The sequence below is a fragment of the Nymphaea colorata genome, chromosome 2, assembly GCF_008831285.2.
Source record: "Nymphaea colorata isolate Beijing-Zhang1983 chromosome 2, ASM883128v2, whole genome shotgun sequence".
NCBI lineage: Eukaryota > Viridiplantae > Streptophyta > Magnoliopsida > Nymphaeales > Nymphaeaceae > Nymphaea > Nymphaea colorata.
The window spans coordinates 10113546-10133721 of NC_045139.1; the positions used below are offsets into that span (position 1 = coordinate 10113546).

The window sequence follows — 20176 nt, forward strand, 5'->3', positions numbered from 1 at the left end:
AGTAATTCCGAAAATTTAAAAAACAGATTCACATTTTTTAGTTATAGTGGGAAAAAATGCCATTAAATGAATAACTCTCTGGGTCGTCCAGACAAAGCAAGCCTAATCCGAATTTAGCCTGTGGCCTGTGCATGGCGTCATTGACATTGCTGCTTACATCAATCAAATCTTTACGTCGTTGAGTACGAATGTTTTGGATCTCATGCCTCAGGCCCTCAACATAGATCCAAAACCCAGAGCAGTGATTCTCTCTCTGTCTCTATGCTTCTGGCCACCTACCCTCTTGCTTTTCCGAGTTGCTGACTTGTGAGTGTCCCTCTGCATGCTTCTTCCCACCAACCCCCTGTTTGTCCAAGCTGCAAAGCGTCCATCAGCTCCGGTTGTTGAGGGACTCAGGCCTCTGAACTTCCAAGGGGTGGACAATGGAGGACGGAGGCCCCCCCTCCCCGACAGCTGCTGCTGGTTCGTCGCCGGCTCCGTTCCTCAGCAAGACTTACGAGATGGTGGACGACGTGAGCACTGACGACATCGTGTCATGGGGAACGACCGGTAGAAGCTTCGTGGTGTGGAATACGACTGAGTTCTCGCGGCTCATCCTCCCAATCTTCTTCAAGCACTCCAATTTCTCCTCCTTTGTCCGACAGCTCAACACCTACGTCAGTTTCCTCTCCTCCGTTCTCATTTCCTTTGCGTCGTTCGTTTGTCTTGCCGTTTTCCGACTATTCTTGTTGTTCTTATTCTTGTTTGTTTGTTATTTAGTGCAATTTTATGTGCTTATTTTACGTTTATGGGAATTTGGAATCGTTGGACTTGATTCCTCCTCCTATTTCATTTTTTGCCTTTTGAGAGAATTCTGGTTCTAGTCTCTTCTGATACCTGTTGCTCATGTCCTAATTCCTAACTGGTTTTTCTTTCCCAAATTGGGGGATTTTCTGCACTGCTAGAAGTCACTGAATTTTGGTTTTCTTGTCCTTTCGCCTTTGCCCCCGCAATCGCCTGCTGGGTTTAGGCCCCTACTTTTATTATACAAAATTTAATTTATGTACAGCAAAAATTTTGATCTCTTTTTGGCAATGATAGAAATTTTGAAAACAGAACGCACATAGAGGATCTCAGCTTGGTGATTGACGTTCCCGTTCTCTGGTGATAGAGGCTAGAACCATTAGTATTAGCAAAAAGGAGGGAGCACACCTGGATAGCAGGGTCCCTCGAACTGCAGATGAGTCTCCACTTAAATTTGTTGATTTCCAAAAACCTTTCCTACTGTTAGATTGGATAAGAATGTTGCCTGGATCATAATTCGCTGCAAGTCACTTTTCTAGCACCCATTCTATTGTCCATTCCTTCAACTTGCCTCTATGAAACAACATCTCCATTCCTTCAACTTGCCTCTATGAAACAACATCATAAGGTCTCATCTCTTTCTTTACAATGCCAGCAACTCCTGTCTTCTCCACCTTTAACCAACTTACGATGTGGACATTATAAAAGCTGTCTGGTCTTCTAAAGTCCAGTCTTCCTAACGGATGCCTCTGAGTGCCTACATCTGGAAATGGCGTTTGGAAGGTAGATCCATTCAGCCTTGAGGATATGGTGGGTGCAATTTCTCCAAACCTGCATAGGAATGTCTTCTATTGCATGCGCATGACATGTTTAAATTTTAAACTCATTTTTTAGTTTCCAAATCACCAAATGACCATGTGAAAACATAGTCTCCAACTTCTGTCCAACAATTCTGTTTGAGTTTCTTCACATCCAGCTTCTAAGCTCATTAGCAATTCCAGTAGCAAGTATTCTACCCTGAATCTGTTGGCTACAAAGTTCTGAATATTGATTGCCATCTTTTATGAAAAACTGGTGCTCTTCATCTTCTACGCTAGCAGCAAAACATAGCATCTAGAGGGAAAAAGGAAACCAGCCTTACAAGTCCTTCATAATAACCAACCGCCTTTGCACCCAATATACAGCATCCATGAGGTGCTCATACAACTAGCACTGCATCAGATTTGTTTTTTCCAGGTCCCAACCAGACCTTTGGATTTGAGTCTGTCACAGAAAAGTCCTATAAATTGGTGAGGAGGGGGGGTGCCTGCCCACTAGTGAGTAATGCTTTTGTAGCTTGCAGACGCACCCAGAAAGTAATTGTTGCCTCATAGACTACTCAGCGAAGATATATATTCCTAACATATGCAAACAAGAAAATCCAAAGCAGACAGTTAATTTTAGTTAACTTGCTCATTCACTCACGCCCTTCAAACTTATGCAAACGAAGTTTGCTCCCTTTAACAGCCAAATTTGATGATGAAATGGGATGGGAGCTTGAGAAATGAGAACCATTCTCAAATATTGGGGAACAGCAGCCATAACATGCTTTCTGAGGCATAACTTCTGGCAATTGAGAGACTTTTTTGCTTTGACACCACCATTCTCTTCTCAATTTCACTGAGCACTGGAAGCATTGGGCCTTAGTCGTGTGGCAGACCTAAGTAATCAAATGGTAAGGCCGCCTGTTGCAATTAAGTAGACCAGCAGCTGCCCTAATTTCCAACTGTCATATTGAATCCCATTATGAAATTTTTTTCGGCATTGGCCACCATATCTGATCCTCTTTGAAATTTTCTTTATCAATGGATATTTTGTGGACCACCACCCTTTTCTGATACTAAATTAACACAATAAAAGATACAAGCAATTGGGTGAATGTGATTACTAGTGGCAAGCTCTTAAAATTTTCCTAGTTTGCAAGCCAAAATGAAGACTTTGCATGAGAATCACCATGATGATAAGAAAGAGATATGGTGAAAGAGGACATTGGCTAAGACCCAGCTAAGGATGATAAGATGGACCCTCTCTGTCCTTAGTCTACGTGGTTGTGCAAAGTGCAAAAGATTGTAATAACAAGCATGATTCTTTATTATCTAACCGTCATGATATTTGAGATGCTAAACCATGGAGGGAAGTCTAGTTAACCCAATCATGCGCTTTTCTGAAATCCATTTTGAGGCAGATGGACTTCATCTTCCTTGAGTTCATCAGGTAAATGATTGACCAAGTAGATAACTATCCTAAGTACACTGCCTAGGAAGAAAAGCATTTTGGTTTGTTGAGTTAATCCTGCCCAAAATAGGATACATTCTTTTGGTCATGATTCTACTTATGCATTTCGTAACTTTGTTGCATAGAGAAATTGATCTAAAGTTGAGAATGTTAACTTCTCCTATCATCTTACGGATAGCAATGGTATGCATCTTGTTCGCTTTTTAACTATTCTACCTTTCCAACTCTGATCACCTTGGATGGGTCTTCCTTCACTAGATTCTAGTTCTCGAAAAACCTTTTAGGAAACCCATCCAGCCCAGGGGCGAAGCCACCATCAGCTTTTATGACAGCCCATCTTATTTCTTCATCATTGACAGTCTCTAAAAGCATCCTGTTCCCGTGCTGAGACACAGTCGGATCGTGAGCCAAAAGGGAGGGTAGCATCCCCATGGATGATCTTCTTCAACAAAATGTTGGAAGAATTCAGTAGAACTTCCCTAACAGCATCAGGGTCTTGTGCAATGTGCACTTTGGTGACCATGCTGAATATTGAGGATTGAGTTCCTTTTCTGTCTTTCTTTAACCATCTTATGAAAATACTTGGTGTAGAAGTCCCCTCTTTCAGCTATTTGGCCCTCGGCTTTTACCTCCAGTATTCAATGCATTTTTTTATCCTTTCTGTCGTGAATGCAGCCTCTCTCAGCTTCGATATTCTAAACCCTCATTTTGTCAATCTGTTCATTCTCCCCCTTCCATCATGCCTAGACCAGCTAGGTAGCTCTTCACACACTGCTTCTAGCTTACAAATTTATTTAGTTATTGGACAGACATAAGCCCTCATCTGCCACCTGTTCCTAAGATGCCCATGTTGTTGCCAAAGATTATTGAAATGGAAGGCCACTTTCCTAAATTGAATCCTGTTGTTGCTGTATGAACTATGAAGTAAAGAGTAAAACATTGTTACCAGACATAGTTTCTAGCCAAAAACCACAACTGTGTATGGGCGTGGAAGTCTTCAATCCAGTTCTTATTTGTGCATCACCTGCCTAACCAACTCATGACATTGTCAACCACAGTCCTGTTATTTGTCCAAATGTACTTACAAGAACAGTCATCTATTTCAACTAAGTTGTTAGGATTAATGGAATTGCTAAAGGCAAGACATGCCCTATTAGAAAGGGTAGCAGTTTTCGCTTCTGGCACTTTTTACTGAGTTAAAGTCGTCCAGCAAATATCACAGCAGTCTTTAACAGCAAGCACCAAGCCAAGCTGAGGGTAAATCCATTGTCATCGCCTAAAATCCAGATGAAATTTAACTTGAATTACGTCGAGACAACCAGTCTGAACATTTTGAAATTTACAGTCTATCCAGTATGTCTGCTTATTAAACTGAAGGCTTGATCTCCATATTGTTCCATAAAACTATAATCTGAACCCGTTGGCCCTTGATAATCTAGATTAGACACAAAATTGGCAGTCTGAAGGAACACTTTAAAATCCTGTTAGCGTCAACCTTGAATCAGCTATAGTTCTTATTTCAGGCTTATGGTCTGAGATAATCTTATGCAGATCCCTTTGCAAAGATTTCAATCGTCAGCCCCCTTATTTTCCAGCTCATATTGACAGAAAGTTAGCCACTGTACTTATGTGGCTGCGACATGCCATTGTAGCGTGCAAGAGGAGGTTCTGCCACCATTAGAGCATTTTCTTGCAATAAGGTCTTCACAAGGTTATCCATTTGCATTCTGAGGAAGATGCCACCACTTTTGCACGGCAAGTGCTAAGATGACCCTCACAGTTTTCAGTTTGGCAACAGGGGCAAAGGTTTCAAGATAATCAATACCATATTTCTGGCTGAACCCCTTTGCAACAAGCCGAGCCTTATACCTTTCCACAGTACCATCTGGTTTGTACTTCACATTGAACACCCACTTGGAACCAACTAAATGAGTCCCCTTGGGAATATCCACAACTTCCCAAGTGTCATTCTTCGCCAAGGCATCCATCTCCTCTGTCATGGCCTGTAGCCATTTAGGATCCTCTCTAGCATCCTCCACACACCTGGGGATAACAGACTTAGACAAAGATGTTATAAAGCATTTGTAATTCTTACTCAGTTTCGCATAAGAGACAAATCTCTGAATTGGATGAGAAGTACAAGACATGGTGCCCTTGCGCAGGGCTATAGGAAGCTCTTCATTGATTAGACTTGGGTCATCCGGGGAACTCACAGGATTGGGATTAGTTACATCAACATTTTCAACCACATCTGTCTTCTTCTTTTTGTACACCTGGCCAAACAAATGATCACGGGCTGTGGCTGTAGGCTGATTATCAACAAGGCCCTCGTCCATGTGACAGTCTCTATCATCTCTGACTGTGTCTGCCACATTGTCACTAGCCTTGTAATCCAAGAAATCCATAAACTGAATCAACTGATTTGAGGAATACTCTTCACTACTATTTCCTAGATACTCTCCCTGAAGAGGATTCACATGAAAGTATGTCTCATGTTCATGAAAGGTAACGTTCCGGGAAACATAGACTTTAGAAGTGGTAGGATCAACACATTTGTATCCCTTCTGAGTGGAGGAATACCCCAGGAAGACAGCCTTGATGGACCGAGGATCAAGTTTCTTGAGGGTGGGACTATGGTCATGAACAAAACAGACACACCCGAACACCCAAGGAGCAAGAGGCCAGGGATTCTGAGTTGGCCAAAGCATAGAGTACGGGGAATGACCCTGCAACACGGGTAGGCATACGGTTGATAAGGTGGCCACTAGTGAGAAGCGCATCACCCCAGTAGCGCTTGGGAACCTACCGATGGAACAGAATAGCCCGGGTAACATCAAGTAAATGGCGATTCTTCCGTTCAGCCATGCCGTTTTGGGGAAGTGTGTAACTACAGGACGTTTCGTGAACAATACCCTTGCCCTTCAAGAAATCATCTAGGGATTGAGAGACATACTCTCTAGCATTATCGGTGCGAAAAGCTTGGACAGACGTCTGAAACTGAGTCTCAACAAAAGCCACAAAGTTTTTGACAATAACGGGAACTTCACTACGTTCTTTCAACAGGTACACGAACGTACAACGGGAGTAATCATCAATAAGGGTCATAAAGTAATGAAAACCACGACAAGTGGTTACTCCCGAAGGACCCCAAACATCAGAGTGAACCAAAGCAAATGGACGAGTGGTTTTATTGAATGAAATAGGGTACGAGGCCCTAACATGTTTAACCAACTGACACACTTCACAGGTGAAGGAGTCCATGGAAACAGAATGAAACAAACTAGGAAACAACTTCTTAATCAACGGAAACGGAAGATGACCATGCCGCTCGTGCCATCGCATAATAGTAGATCTGTCTTCCATGCCTGACAACTGTCCACTAGTGGCTGAAATAAGAGCAGACGCAACCTGCACAGGCAGTCTGTAGAGCCCATCAAGAGCCGAACCAATCCCAATCTTCTGCCCCGTCACCAAGTCCTGCAGAAAACACCGATCAGCAGAAAAGATCAGATTACAGTTGAGTTCTTTAGTAATACTGTTGACAGATAACAAATTCACAGGAATATTGGGAACATGAAGTGCATTATGAAGACAGTATTTATTTAACAAGGACAAACTCCCTTTCCCAGCCACAGAGATAGAAGAACCATTAGCCATAGACACACGTTGCTGCCCAGAAGACAATTTATATTCTTGGAACATCTTAGGGTCCCCTGTCATATGATGCGTAGCGCCACTGTCAACAATTCAATCACCATGTGAGGAATTACCTTGATCACTAGTGGCCACAAGAGCTTGGGCTAACTTAGCCCCCTCAGACGTGGAAGCATCCTCCTGAGTAGTAGACAGCCAGCTGATATACGCTTGCAGTTCTTTGATTTGATCGGAGGAAAGCTTAGATTTGGCAACATTTGAAGGACTACTCTGACTAGGCTCAGGCACAGAAGGACTCCGACGGCTAGAAGGAGGAAGACCCCGGACAAGCCGCCTCTCAGGATGAAGATCCCAACAAAAGTCAACAGAATGTCCCAATTTGTTGCAATGGCTACACCGCCGAGCAGGACGCTGTCCAATCCCTGAAGCACGGTTAACAAAGGCTGATGGAGAACTCCCCTGACTGGTGTCAATATGCATCACCTGGCGACGCTGTTCCTCAGATTCCACACGGGCATACACCTCTTCAATTCCGGGGACCTCGTCACAATTGAGAATTTGGCTCCTAATGGATTCAAATTCATCGCGTAAGCCTCCAAGGAAAATAAACGTCCGATCCATCCATTCTTTGTCCCAGTATAAGGCATGATCAGAACCACAGTGTCAGTCATCATTCACATGGTAGTCAAGTTCCTCCCATTTGGTCTTCAGGGCTGCAAAGAAAGAAGCTACAGACAAGTCACCCTGTTTAAGAGAGTATATGCTACGTTTGATTTGGTACGTACGCAATACTCTCTTCTTACGGTCATACATCCGTGCAAGCACAGTCCACATGTCGTAGGCAGTTGATTTACGCAAGATCAAAGGCTGAATATCTGCGGAAACAGAACTAATAATCCATACTTTAACCTGACTATCTTCCAACGCCCAAGTCGCCCATCGCGGATCGGTTTTAGAAGGTGCAGGCTTCTCCCCAGTAATGTAGGATAGGCGACCACGACTGGTTATCCCAATTTCTAGGGCAGCAGACCAAGAGAGATAGTTATCCTTGTTCAGCCGGATGGAGGTGACTTGAACAGGCAAGATTTCGCTCTTGGTATTGCTGCCCGTGTCTAGGGCACGATCGATCTTGAGGGACATCTCCTCGGCCATCACAAGCACCAAAGAGAAGCAATACCCAGCACCAGAGACGACAAACAAAAGGCAGCGGCGCTAGACGGCGGCGGCGCTGCAGAGAGCAACGTCGGTGGTTGGAGGAGAGGGCGACGGCGCAGAAAACGAAGGCTGCGGCGGAAAAACGACTAGCACACCAATGATCTCTCACGCGTTGGCTCTGATACCATGTAGAAACACAAACCACGATAGAGAGAAAGAGAAGAAACACACAATATACGTGGAAAACCTCAAAGAGAGGTGAAAAACCACAGAGAAGCTCTAACCTAGGGGCACAACCGCAACCCTAGGAGAGAGAAAATGTTATTCCACATAATCCACAATTACACCATAAGTGGGATTAAATAAGAGGGAGACCCGCCTAGGGTACCGAGCCACTCTCGGTACCCGTGCCCATGGGACCGGGTCTATATCCAGACCCGGTTCCCTATACACGATATGTTAACAGACACAAACCTATTGGGTTGTCTTACAGTCCTAGTGGATCTTCTAAGGTTTTCTTCACTTTGTAGAGTTGGTTGCAGATCAATAGTCTCATGATGTTCTCCTTCACCAACAACTTGTTGTCGATTTCTTCTATGATATGTGATTATATCATTGGTTACTCCACTATCATTATCATCAGTGTTACTATCATCAACATCATGCATTTCATCATCACATTGAGAGAGATACTTAAATAAAAAGGAATAATCATTGTTGTGTTGTGATTTTCCACAAGTTTTGAATCTATTTTCATCTTCACAAAACTTTACATTTCTTGAAACTATGATCTTGTCTTTGACTGGGTCATAACATTTGTAGCCTTTTTGTGTTTCAAAATATCCAATGAAAACACACTCAATAACCTTTGAAACTTAGTTTATCAGTACTATTTATGAGATATACAGAGGCTATGGCTGTTTCAACCCAAAAGAATTGAGGCACATTTTTTGCAATAAGAAGAGTTCTAGTTGTTTTAATTATGTGCTTATGTTTTATTTCAGAAAGTCCATTTTGTTGAGGTGTTCTTGGACAAGATTTTTGATGGACTATTTCATAGTTTTTTAAATACCTTTTGAACTCATTTGAAATGTATTCACTTTCAGAATCAATGCTTAGAATTTTTAATTTAGCATTAAACTGTGTTTGTATTAAGTTGTGAAAATTTTTGAACATCTCAAAAACCTTAGATTTGTATCTTAAGAAATATATCCAACAATATCTAGGGAAATCATCAAAAAATATCACATAATACGATAGCCCTCCTTTTGACATGATAGGAGAGAGACCCCACACATCGGAATGAACAAGTTCAAAGGGAAAAGAGGAAAAAAAGTTTCTTTGTCTAAAAGATAATGATTTCATTTTTCCATGTATGCAATCATTACATTTGAAATTCTCAATACAAACGTCATTGGTAAGACTCATCATAGACAATTTTCTAATGTTTGGATGACCTAATCTTTGATGTCAAACATTGATATGCACATTTTTTACATAGTGACAAAACTTTTCATTGGGGATACATAAACTGTCCATGTAGTAAAGGTCCCCTTTTCTAAAACCTTCCCAAATCAATATCCCGGTTTGGTGATCCTGCACCAAACATTTATTTGATGAGAAAACAACGTCAAAACCAAGATTTGAAATTTGAGATACAAAAAATAAGTTAAGATTAAGTCTAGGGACATAACTAACTTTTGGAACAAAGAACTTTTGTTTTCCAAATTCTTTTTCAAAATCCCCAATCCCTCATTCAAAGGTGTTCCATCAGTGGTAACTACATTGGATTCTTTTCTTGCTTGTTCAAAATTGGTCAAAGATGGTATATTTGGTGTCATATGAAAAGATGCACCGGAATCTAAATGCCAAGGAAACATACCGAGAGTGTTGGAGGTGGATGCCGTTGTTGCTAGTGCTCCGGGATTCGACTCCTTGATCATAGGTTAAAGGACCGACATGATTTGATTCAATGTTATGGAGATTGATGAAAGATCACATCCTTCATTTGCAACATTTGCAACATTCCTTTGATCAAATTGTCTATTGTTGTATTGTCCACCTTGCGAATATGAAGTTCCATGGTTGTGTTGCCCTCCTTGAGGATATGAAGCTCCTTCTTTGAAAAGATTTCCTCCATAGTTTCGTGGTTGTCCTTCATTGTTATTCAACTTTGGACAACTAGGTCTTATGTGACCCGGTTCATGACAAAAGTGGCAAACAACCTTAAATTCCTCTCTATTTTGGTTTTGAGGAAGTCTAAAGGATTTGATGTTGTTCCCGGGTCTAGAGGCGGCTAAAACTTGTTCTTCTTCTTGTTTGGAAATAAGAACACTATCCAATTCTTTGGATAATTTCATTCTAGTTTCTTCACCGCTTAACTTCGTAAGAAGTTCATGAATGGGTGGAGGAGGGGCTAAAAAAAGAAGGGCTGACCTAATTTATTCAAATTCGGTTCGTAGACCTTGAAGAAATTGAAAAAATCTAAATTCATCATCTTATTCTCTTCTAATCTCATGACACTTACAATCAAATCCTACTTGGGGAGTAAGTTGATCCAACTCATTCCATACACTGGAGATTTCCATAAAATAATCTCTAACATTATTCTCACCTTGCTTGATACTTTGGGCTTTTTGAATTCCAAGATATGTTCGGGCCATATCTTTTTGGGTAAACATTCTCTTGAGATATTCCCAAACTTTACTTTCTCTTTCATAATACATGAGATTTTGGGCAATTCTAGGTTCTATACTTCCGTAAATCCATTCTTTAATCCTAGAGTTTTTGGCCTCTCAATCATCTAATTTTTTATAGTATTCATTCATGGCATTTTGTCTTTCTTCTTCATTCAAGTATTTCTCAACCCCATTTTCAATTTTGGTCAACTTGAGAGAAGGAGGGGTAGACGTACCTCTTATGAAACCCCATAAATATTTCCCTTTTGTTAGAATATGTTGTTATGGGAACCGGGTCCATATCTGGACCCGGTTCTATGGGGCGCGGGTACCGAGGCGGGCTCGGTACCCTAGGCGGCTTCTCCTCTCTCCCTCTTTATATTGTCACTTGTGTTTAGTGTTGAATTAAGTGAAATATAATTTTCTCTCTCCTAAGGTTGCGGTGAGCCCCTAGGTCAGAGCCTCCCCGTGGTTTTTCACCTCTTTCTGAGGTTTTCCACGTAGATTGTGTGTTTGTTCTCCACTCTCTCTCTTTGTGGTTCGTGTTTCTACATGGTATCAGAGCCAGGGGAGTTGGAGAAGCGTTTTTTCCGAGGATCGTCAGGTTTTTTCGTCGCCCGACGCCGTTGAAGTTCCGGCGCCGCTGCTGCCCGTTTGACGTAGCCCTGCTCTGCCGCCGCTGTCCTTTGTTCCGCCGCCGCCGTCCTCTGTTCCGGCGCCGCTGCTGCACTTGTGACGTCGCCCTGCTCTGCCGCCGCCGTCCTCTGTTCCGCCGTCCTCTGTTGCGCCTCCGCAGTCCTCCGTTTGGCCCGTTCTTTGTTTCTGCCACCGTGGGTGGCCTCTGTGTTGCGCCGTCGCCTGCTTTCCGTTGCCACTGCCTCATTCCCGCCGCCGTCGCCGCTGCCTCCTTCCCGTCGCCGTTGCCTCATTCCCGCTGCTGTGCCTCTTGTTGTTGTGTGCTTGTTTGTGATGGCAGAAGCGATGGGGACTCAAAAAGATGCTGTTCTTGACACGGGCAGCGCCTCCAAGACTGAGAACGTGCCACTCCAGGTCACCTCCATCCGTCTGACCAAGGACAATTACCTATCTTGGTCTGCCGCTCTCGAGATTGGGATTACTAGCCGTGGGCGTCTCTCTTACATCACTGGCGACAAACCTGCGCCCATCAAATCTGATCCTCAATGGGCAACGTGGGCGTTGGAGGACAGCCAAGTGAAGGTGTGGATTATCAGCTCCGTGTCATCCGATATCCAGCCCCTCATTCTGCGGAAGCCGACCTCTTTTGATATGTGGACTGTGCTTTCAAAGATGTATGGTCGCAAGAAGAGACATCTGCGCACCTATCAGATTAAACGCAGTATTTACTCTCTGACACAGGGTGATTTGTCTGTTGCTGCCTTCTATGCTGCCCTGAAGACCAAATGGGAGGAGCTAGATTATCATGTGACTGATGAGTGGACGTGCGGTTCAGATCATTCCCTCTACTGGGAAAAGGAATGGATGGACCGTACGTTTCTGTTTCTGGGAGGCCTGCGGGATGAATTTGAGTCTATTCGTAGCCAGATTCTTAATGGTGATGAGATTCCGGGGATAGAGGAAGTATATGCTCGTGTTGAGTCTGAAGAACAATGTCGCCAGGTGATGCATCTTGACACCGGTCATGGCCCTTCTGCCTTTGTCAGCCGTGCCTCAGGGACTGGGCAGCGTCCTGCCCGACATTACACTCATTGCCACAAGTTGGGGCATTCGGTGGATTTCTGTTGGGATCTTCATCCCGAGAAGAGACTGGTCAGAGGTCGTCCTCCCTCTGGCAAGCGTAGCCCTACTGTGTCTGATTCCAGTCAGAGCAATTCTTCTAGTGGTGCAAAGTCCAAGTTGTCTCCTGCTCAACTCAAGGAGCTACAGGCGTACATCAGCCGTCTATCTACTACCCCTGAGGAGTCCTCCACGTCTGAAGGGGCTCAGCTAGCCCAAGCCCTCGTTGCCTCGACTGATCAAGGTAACCCTTCTCTTGGTGATTGGATTGTTGATAGTGGAGCCACTCACCACATGACAGGGGACTCTAAACTCTTTCAAGAATATCAACTTTCCTCTGGCAAGCAACGCGTGTCTATGGCAGATGGGTCTTCTATCTCTGTGGCTGGGAAAGGGAGCTTGTCCCTGCTGAACAAATACCATCTCCACAATGCCCTGCATGTTCCAAATATTCCTGTGAACTTACTCTCTGTCAGCAGTATTACTAAAGAATTAAACTGTAATCTAATTTTCTCTGCTGATCATTGTTCCCTGCAGGACTTGGTGACGGGGAAGAAGATTGGGATTGGTTCGGTTACTGATGGGCTCTACAGGCTGCCGGTACAAGTTGCTTCAGCGTTGATTTCTGCCACGAGTGGTCACTTGTCTGGTGTGAATGATAGATCTACTGTTCTGCGATGGCACGAGCGTCTTGGACATCTCCCCTTCCAGTTAATAAAGAAGTTGTTTCCTCATTTGTTTGCTTCTGTCTCCATTGACTCCTTCGCTTGTGAAGTGTGTCAATTGGCTAAACATGTCAGGGCTTCATACCCTATTTCTTTGAATAAATCCACTCATCCGTTTGCCTTAGTTCATTCCGATGTTTGGGGTCCTTCTGGAGTACCCACGTGTGGTGGTTGTCACTATTTTTTGACGCTTATTGATGATTACTCTAGATGTACGTTCGTGTACTTGTTGCGAGAACGTAGTGAGGTTCCAGCAGTTGTGAAAAACTTTGTTGCCTTTGTTGAGACTCAATTCCATACTACTGTTCAAGCTTTCCGTACGGATAATGCAAGAGAATATGTCTCCCAATCCCTTGATGAATTCTTGAAAGGAAAGGGTATTGTTCATGAAACCTCTTGTAGTTATACCCCTCCTCAGAATGGTATAGCTGAACGTAAAAATCGTCATCTATTGAATGTTACCCGGGTCATTATGTTCCAACGTCATGTCCCGAAGCGGTATTGGGGTGATGCACTTCTCACTAGTGCACATCTCATTAACCGTATGCCTACTAGAGTGCTGGATGGTCAGTCTCCTTATTCTACCCTGTGGCCTACTCAGAATCCGTGGCCTCTTACTCCTCGTGTCTTTGGGTGCAGTTGTTTTGTGCATAATCATAGCCCTACTCTCAAAAAACTTGATCCCCGGTCTATTAAAGGAGTTTTCTTGGGGTACTCTTCCACTCAGAAGGGGTATAAATGTGTGGATCCCACTACTTCCAAAGTATATGTTTCGAGGGATGTCACATTTCATGAACATGAGTCGTATTTTCCGGTGAATACTCTTCAGGGGGAGTGTCTTGGGAACATAGGGGGAAGAGTATTCCTCTAATCAGCTGATTCAGTTTATGGAGTTTTTGGATTACAAGGTTAGTCCCAGTGTGATTGACACGGTCACGGTCAGTAATGAGAAGGGCAGTCATATGGAAGGGGTCACGGTGGATGCTCAGCCCACTGTTGCCTGGGATCACTTGTTTGGCAAGGTTTATGTCAGAAAGGAGAAAGCTACTGTGGAAGATGTTGGTGATGAGGATAGAACCAATCCCAATCTTGTGATCTCCCCGGATGACCCAAGTCCATCGAATGAAGAGCTCCCTATTGCTTTGCGCAAAGGCACCAGGTCATGTACTTCTCACCCTATTCAGAGATTTGTTTCTTATGCTAAGCTCAGTACAAATTACAAATGTTTTATCACAACCTTATCCAAAGTTGTTATTCCCAGGTCGGTGGATGATGCTAAGGATGATCCCAAGTGGTTACATGCTATGACGGAGGAGATGGGTGCGTTAGCTAAGAACAAAACATGGGAAGTTGTTGATATCCCTAAAGGGACACACTTAGTTGGCTCTAAGTGGGTTTACAACGTGAAGTACAAACCTGATGGCACTGTAGATCGATATAAAGCTCGTCTGGTTGCAAAGGGGTTCAGCCAGAAGTATGGGATCGACTATCTTGAGACCTTTGCCCCTGTTGCAAAGTTGAAGACTGTGAGGGTTATTCTTGCTCTTGCTGTGCACAAGAAGTGGCGCATGGACCAGCTTGATGTTAAAAATGCGTTCTTGAACGGCCATCTGGAGGAAGAAGTCTATATGAGCATGCCTCCCGGGTATGTTCAAGAGGGAAAATGTTGTCACCTCAAGAAAGCTTTGTATGGCTTGAAGCAGTCGCCTAGAGCTTGGTTTGAGAGACTAAGGATCGTTATGAAGTCTACTGGGTACAAGCAAGGAAATGGAGATCATACCCTATTCATAAAGCAGAGAGATGGTCTGGTGAGTCTTCTCCTTGTCTACGTTGATGATATGATTGTCACGGGCAGTGATGAAGAAGAAAACAGAAAGATGAAAGAGAGATTAGCTAAAGAATTCGACCTCAAGGATCTGGGTAAGCTGAGATACTTTTTGGGGATAGAAATTGCTCGATCAGAGACAGGGCTGGTTATGAATCAAAGGAAGTACACTCTTGACTTACTAAAGGAGACAGGTAAACTTGGTTGTAGGCCCTATCTTACTCCTATGGAGTCGGGAACTAAGATAAGTATCAAGACGGGCACCACTCTGGATGAGGAAGGAAAAGGGCGATATCAGAGGCTAGTCGGTAAGCTTATCTATCTTACTCTAACTCGCCCTGATATCACGTATGCGGTAAATGTGCTAAGTCAATTTATGCATGCTCCCACGGATTGTCATTGGAAGAGTGCAGAACGAGTGTTGGGGTATCTAAAGAATGACCCAGGAAAAGGGCTGCTGTATACTCGACAAGACAAACTTACTATTGAGGGCTACTCAGATGCAGATTGGGCAGGTTGCACTGACACAAGGAGGTCTACTACAGGGTATTGTATCTTTCTTGGAGGTAACCTAGTTGTTTGGAGAAGTAAGAGGCAAGAAGTATGTTCGAGGTCTAGTGCTGAGGCTGAGTACAGGGCTGTTGCAATGGGGGTTACAGAGATGCTGTGGCTGAAGATTCTTTTGACTGATATTGGTGTGGAACTGGGAGATAAAATGAAGATGTACTGTGACAACAAGTCTGCGATTAATCTTGCCAATAATCCAGTTCTACATGACAGGACCAAACATGTGGAGATTGACCGTCATTTTATCCGAGAACGCATTGACTCAAAGGAGCTGATTCTGCCATATATGAAATCTGAAGATCAAGTTGCAGACGTCCTAACTAAAGGGCTTTGTACTTCTTCATTTGAAAAGAATGTTAGCAAGCTTGGCATGTTTGACATGTATGCCAAGCTTGAGGGGGAGTGTTAGAATATGTTGTTATGGGAACCGGGTCCATATCTGGACCCGGTTCTATGGGGCGCGGGTACCGAGGCGGGCTCGGTACCCTAGGCGGCTTCTCCTTTCTCCCTCTTTATATTGTCACTTGTGTTTAGTGTTGAATTAAGTGAAATATAATTTTCTCTCTCCTAGGGTTGCGGTGAGCCCCTAGGTCAGAGCCTCCCCGTGGTTTTTCACCTCTTTCTGAGGTTTTCCACGTAGATTGTGTGTTTGTTCTCCACTCTCTCTCTTTGTGGTTCGTGTTTCTACACCTTTGATATGCATCTCCAAGCATTTTGCCCATAGTGTGTTGTTGGTTCCATCAAGCTTGTACGGAGCATGATAACTTCCTCCTTCAATCGAGACTTTGGAGTCTTCCATAAGAGCAAGATTTTAAGTAACAATCTCCAAGAAAAACAAAGAGGAAGTCCTTCTAGAATTTTCACCAAACAGTTGCTGAGCAGCAACAAGAAGATCTTCAAGAAATGACGATCAGCAGCAATGACCTTGTCTGAAATTTTCTTCAACAGCCCAGTAGCATAAACAACAAAAAAACAGCTTCTAATAACTCTCCAACATGCAGCCCAATGGCTCTGATACCATATAAATGTGACTATAATAGTCCCTAAAGAAAAATATGATAGAAAAAGGCACTAAGGCCACTTGAAAAGATATAAATCTTATTGAATGAATACCAAATGACTGTGAAAAACAGCATGCCTAATTGGAGCACCCAGCACCATTCAGTGTATTCTTATATCTTCTCATTTGAATTTGCTAGACGGTGATCACTTTAGGCCTGCCTATTATGTTAACTTTTTATTGTTCAATTAAGCATTTTGGAACAAAGATGCAGAGTTGATAAACTTTCTCTTTCTGGATGATTCTTACATGTTTCGTCACTGTCCATTGACCAAGAATATTACCCTCAGTTCATTAACATCACTTAAGGTTTAAATTGCTGTATTCATGCAATTGCATTCCAGTCTTTCTGATTGGAGTATAGCAAATTATGCTAGAAAGAAATCGGTACCTTTTCCATGACGAGGGAAACAAATGTTTTCTTAAGTTAGAAATCGCCATTTGAGGAACTTCATATCTTTCTGATTGGAGTATAGCAAATTATGCTAGAAAGAAATCGGTACCTTTTCCATGACGAGGGAAACAAATGTTTTCTTAAGTTAGAAATCGCCATTTGAGGAACTTCATATTTACTATTTCCCTGTTCCAGCTGTCTATCTGCATAATGCCCCAGATTTCCCTTGGCATCAAAAAGAGCTCCTCAAGCATTTTTCCCTTTTAGTAAGGGATGCATACTTGAGCACATAAATCCTTCACATGTCCGAAAGTGACCTACCAATTGTTACCTGTTCAAATATAAATGTATTCTTTCCTTCTATATTAACTATATAATGTCCCAATCAATGAAGTAATTTAGTTATTCTTCCGTTTCCCAATTTTCTTGGTATGGTGCATTCTTATTGTGAGAAACGGCTCACTCACTCTCTCTCTCTCCCTCCCTCCACCACCCCAAAACTTAGGCTACAGTGTTCACTTCCTAACTAGCCAGTTAGTAGCCGTAGGTACTCGCAAACTGGCTAGTTCAACTAGTTACTTACTTACCACACCCCCCCCCCCCCAAAAAAAACTTAGGCTAACAGTGTTCACTTCCTAACTAGCCAGTTAGTAGCCGTAGGTACTCGCAAACTGGCTAGTTCAACTAGTTACTTACTTAGCAACCATCTAACTACATATACATGTACACACACACATATACATTGAACCTGCCAAACTCAGACCAGTTAGTCCCAACAAGCTTTGTCTAGCCTTTTGGAGCCTTGGCCAACTTGTGTTTTCTGGTTTTGACTGCTTGGATTCAATATATAAACAAACAATAACAAACCATATGTATTATATCTGTGAAGGTTTCCAAAATGGAAATAAAGAAATTCCAATTTCTTGACCAAGGAACCTTGTTTGAAATCCTAATGCTACCGTTGCTATAGAGTAAGCCAAATGATTTATCTAATTGTAACTGTCGTCTGGCTATCTTACTCCAAATTAACTAGTCTCAGTTCCATGAAATTTAAAGTAATTGCATGTTTTGCAGTATCAACATCCAATTGCTATCCATATCACTGTTACATCAAGCCTGGTATGATGATCATCAAAAATACATATTGATATAGATAATTCCAAGATAATATGAGGCGTCAATTCAAAATCATGTGTCCATAAGGCATTTCTGTTATATTACATGCATGAATGTGAACACACCAACAGACACATGCACATTCACACATACAGAGGTGTGGCAATGAAAATGAAAGAAAACTAAAAGTGTACCCTATGACTTAAAACCTACTATAAATGACTAGTAAGGCCTAGTTGACCCAGTCAGTCATCGAACATGTGACAGCCAACTAGATGGTCATGGACTAGTTGGTTGGTTGCCACTGGATTGGCTAGGCGACTAGTGATCTGACTAGTCATCTAGTTTGACAATGTAGATTGTGAATGAAGCAAAGTATGAAAATATGAATGTCTGCAGATAGGTCTTCAAACAGTTGTAGGCTAGTAGCTAGGTATCTTCGGCTGGAACTGCTCTAAAATGGCAGACATATTTCCTCTGAGACAATATAAAGATTTTTCTTTTTTTTTTCTGTAGGGATTTCACAAGATTGACCCAGAGCGGTGGGAATTTGCAAATGAAGATTTTCTAAAAGGTCACAAGCATTTGCTAAAGAAGATTCAGAGACGTAAGCCTGTTCATAGTCATAGTCAACTACTTTCACAAACATGCAATTCTTCGGTAAACAGTGAAAGGATAGCACTAGAAAAGGAAATTCAGAATCTTGGTAAAGACAAAAGTTCCCTTCTGGAGAAACTTGGTAGATACAGGCAGCAGCAGGATGGGACCAAAATCCAGCTTCAAGAGCTGGAGCCGTTGATTATTGAAATAGAGGAAAGACAACTGAAATTGATGCACTTCTTGGCAAAGGCTGTTAAAAACCAACACTTTCTGGACAGTCTTGTCTGTGAGTTGGAAAGGAGCATGCAGGTTATCACCATGAGTAAAAAGAGGCAGCGGCCAGACATATGTGAAGTTGTTGAAAATAACTTTACAGAAAATGAGGTTATACAGAAACTTATTTCCACCAGAGCTTCAGGACATGATATTGGACAGACTGATGACAGGGATTCTTCAAATAAATTAAGACTGGGACTATCACCTGTGCCTTCTATAAATTTAGTCTCTGACAGTAGGCAAGGTTCCTGTGAAAGTGGAGGGATCACGCAAAATATCCATTCCAGGGAATGGGTAAGAGGCATGACCATCAGACTAGAATCTTCAATTCTAACCGAGTCACTAGATCATCCTGTCCTCACTTCGGCTCCCACCAAGGGAACTTCCTCTTTGATGAAGCATTCATCTGAGGAAATTGATGGTCATGTCCCATGCTATTTGTGCTTAACCCTTTCTTCATCCCCATTATGGGCTAGTAAATTTAGAGATCCTGTTAGTGTTCATTCTGGAGTTATTGACAGGGATAAAGAGGCAAACAGGAAAGCTACTACACATAAGAGAAATTTTGGTGGTGATGTGAACTTCTCATCATCAAAAGAAGGTCGACTTACCGACCAGGCTTCTACTGCTTCTGTTGCAAGAATAAATGATGTATTCTGGGAACAGTTTCTGACAGAAAAGCCAGTCACGTCTGACAATGAAGAAGCATGCTCTAGTTTTAGAGAAACCCCTTGTGAGGATCAATAAGAAATGAAATTTGGGGTGGAAAAATCATGACTTGCACTACAATTATCTGGTTGTGATGTATGACTACTCAATAGTCCCTGCCACAACAGAAATAGTTCCATATCTGACTGCATATGGTCACGTGTAGAATGTAATTGGAGTTCGAGTGACGAGTCATATGCTGTATACAGTACATTACAGTCACCTGTAAATTCTATTGATGTTTGAATGAATAAACATCTTTTGTATATTGTACATTATATAAGGATGTAGAATCTAGTTTGATGACCCATTGTTAGGAAAACTGAGACGACTCACTCTATCTCCTTCCTCATTAATTACTCATTGTTGAGTGCAACTTATGAGGAAGGAGATGGAGAAAGTTGTTCCAGTTGTTTTGGGTTGGAGTTGTCAGCATTGTCTTCCGTAGTTTGAATTTGATGATGATGGTGCACTTTATATCATTGTGATGGGCACCTGCATTTTGCTCGGAAGGTTCCCGCTAGGTTTCCTCAGAAGTATAAAGGCTAATAGAATAACAATAAATTCATCATTAAGTTGTCAACTCCCTGCAAGTTGAACGTACGG

At 42.6% G+C, this 20176-nt stretch overlaps 1 protein-coding gene across 1 annotated transcript; it reads left to right on the forward strand.

Moving 5' to 3' along the window:
• Positions 1-216: 216 nt before the first annotated feature.
• On the forward strand, positions 217-19836 carry LOC116246934 (heat stress transcription factor A-5-like). Its single transcript, XM_031618854.2, has 2 exons — positions 217-656; positions 18503-19836. The coding sequence occupies exons 1-2, from the start codon at positions 423-425 to the stop codon at positions 19607-19609; spliced, it is 1341 nt and encodes a 446-aa protein (XP_031474714.1). The 5' UTR covers positions 217-422; the 3' UTR covers positions 19610-19836.
• Positions 19837-20176: the final 340 nt, after the last annotated feature.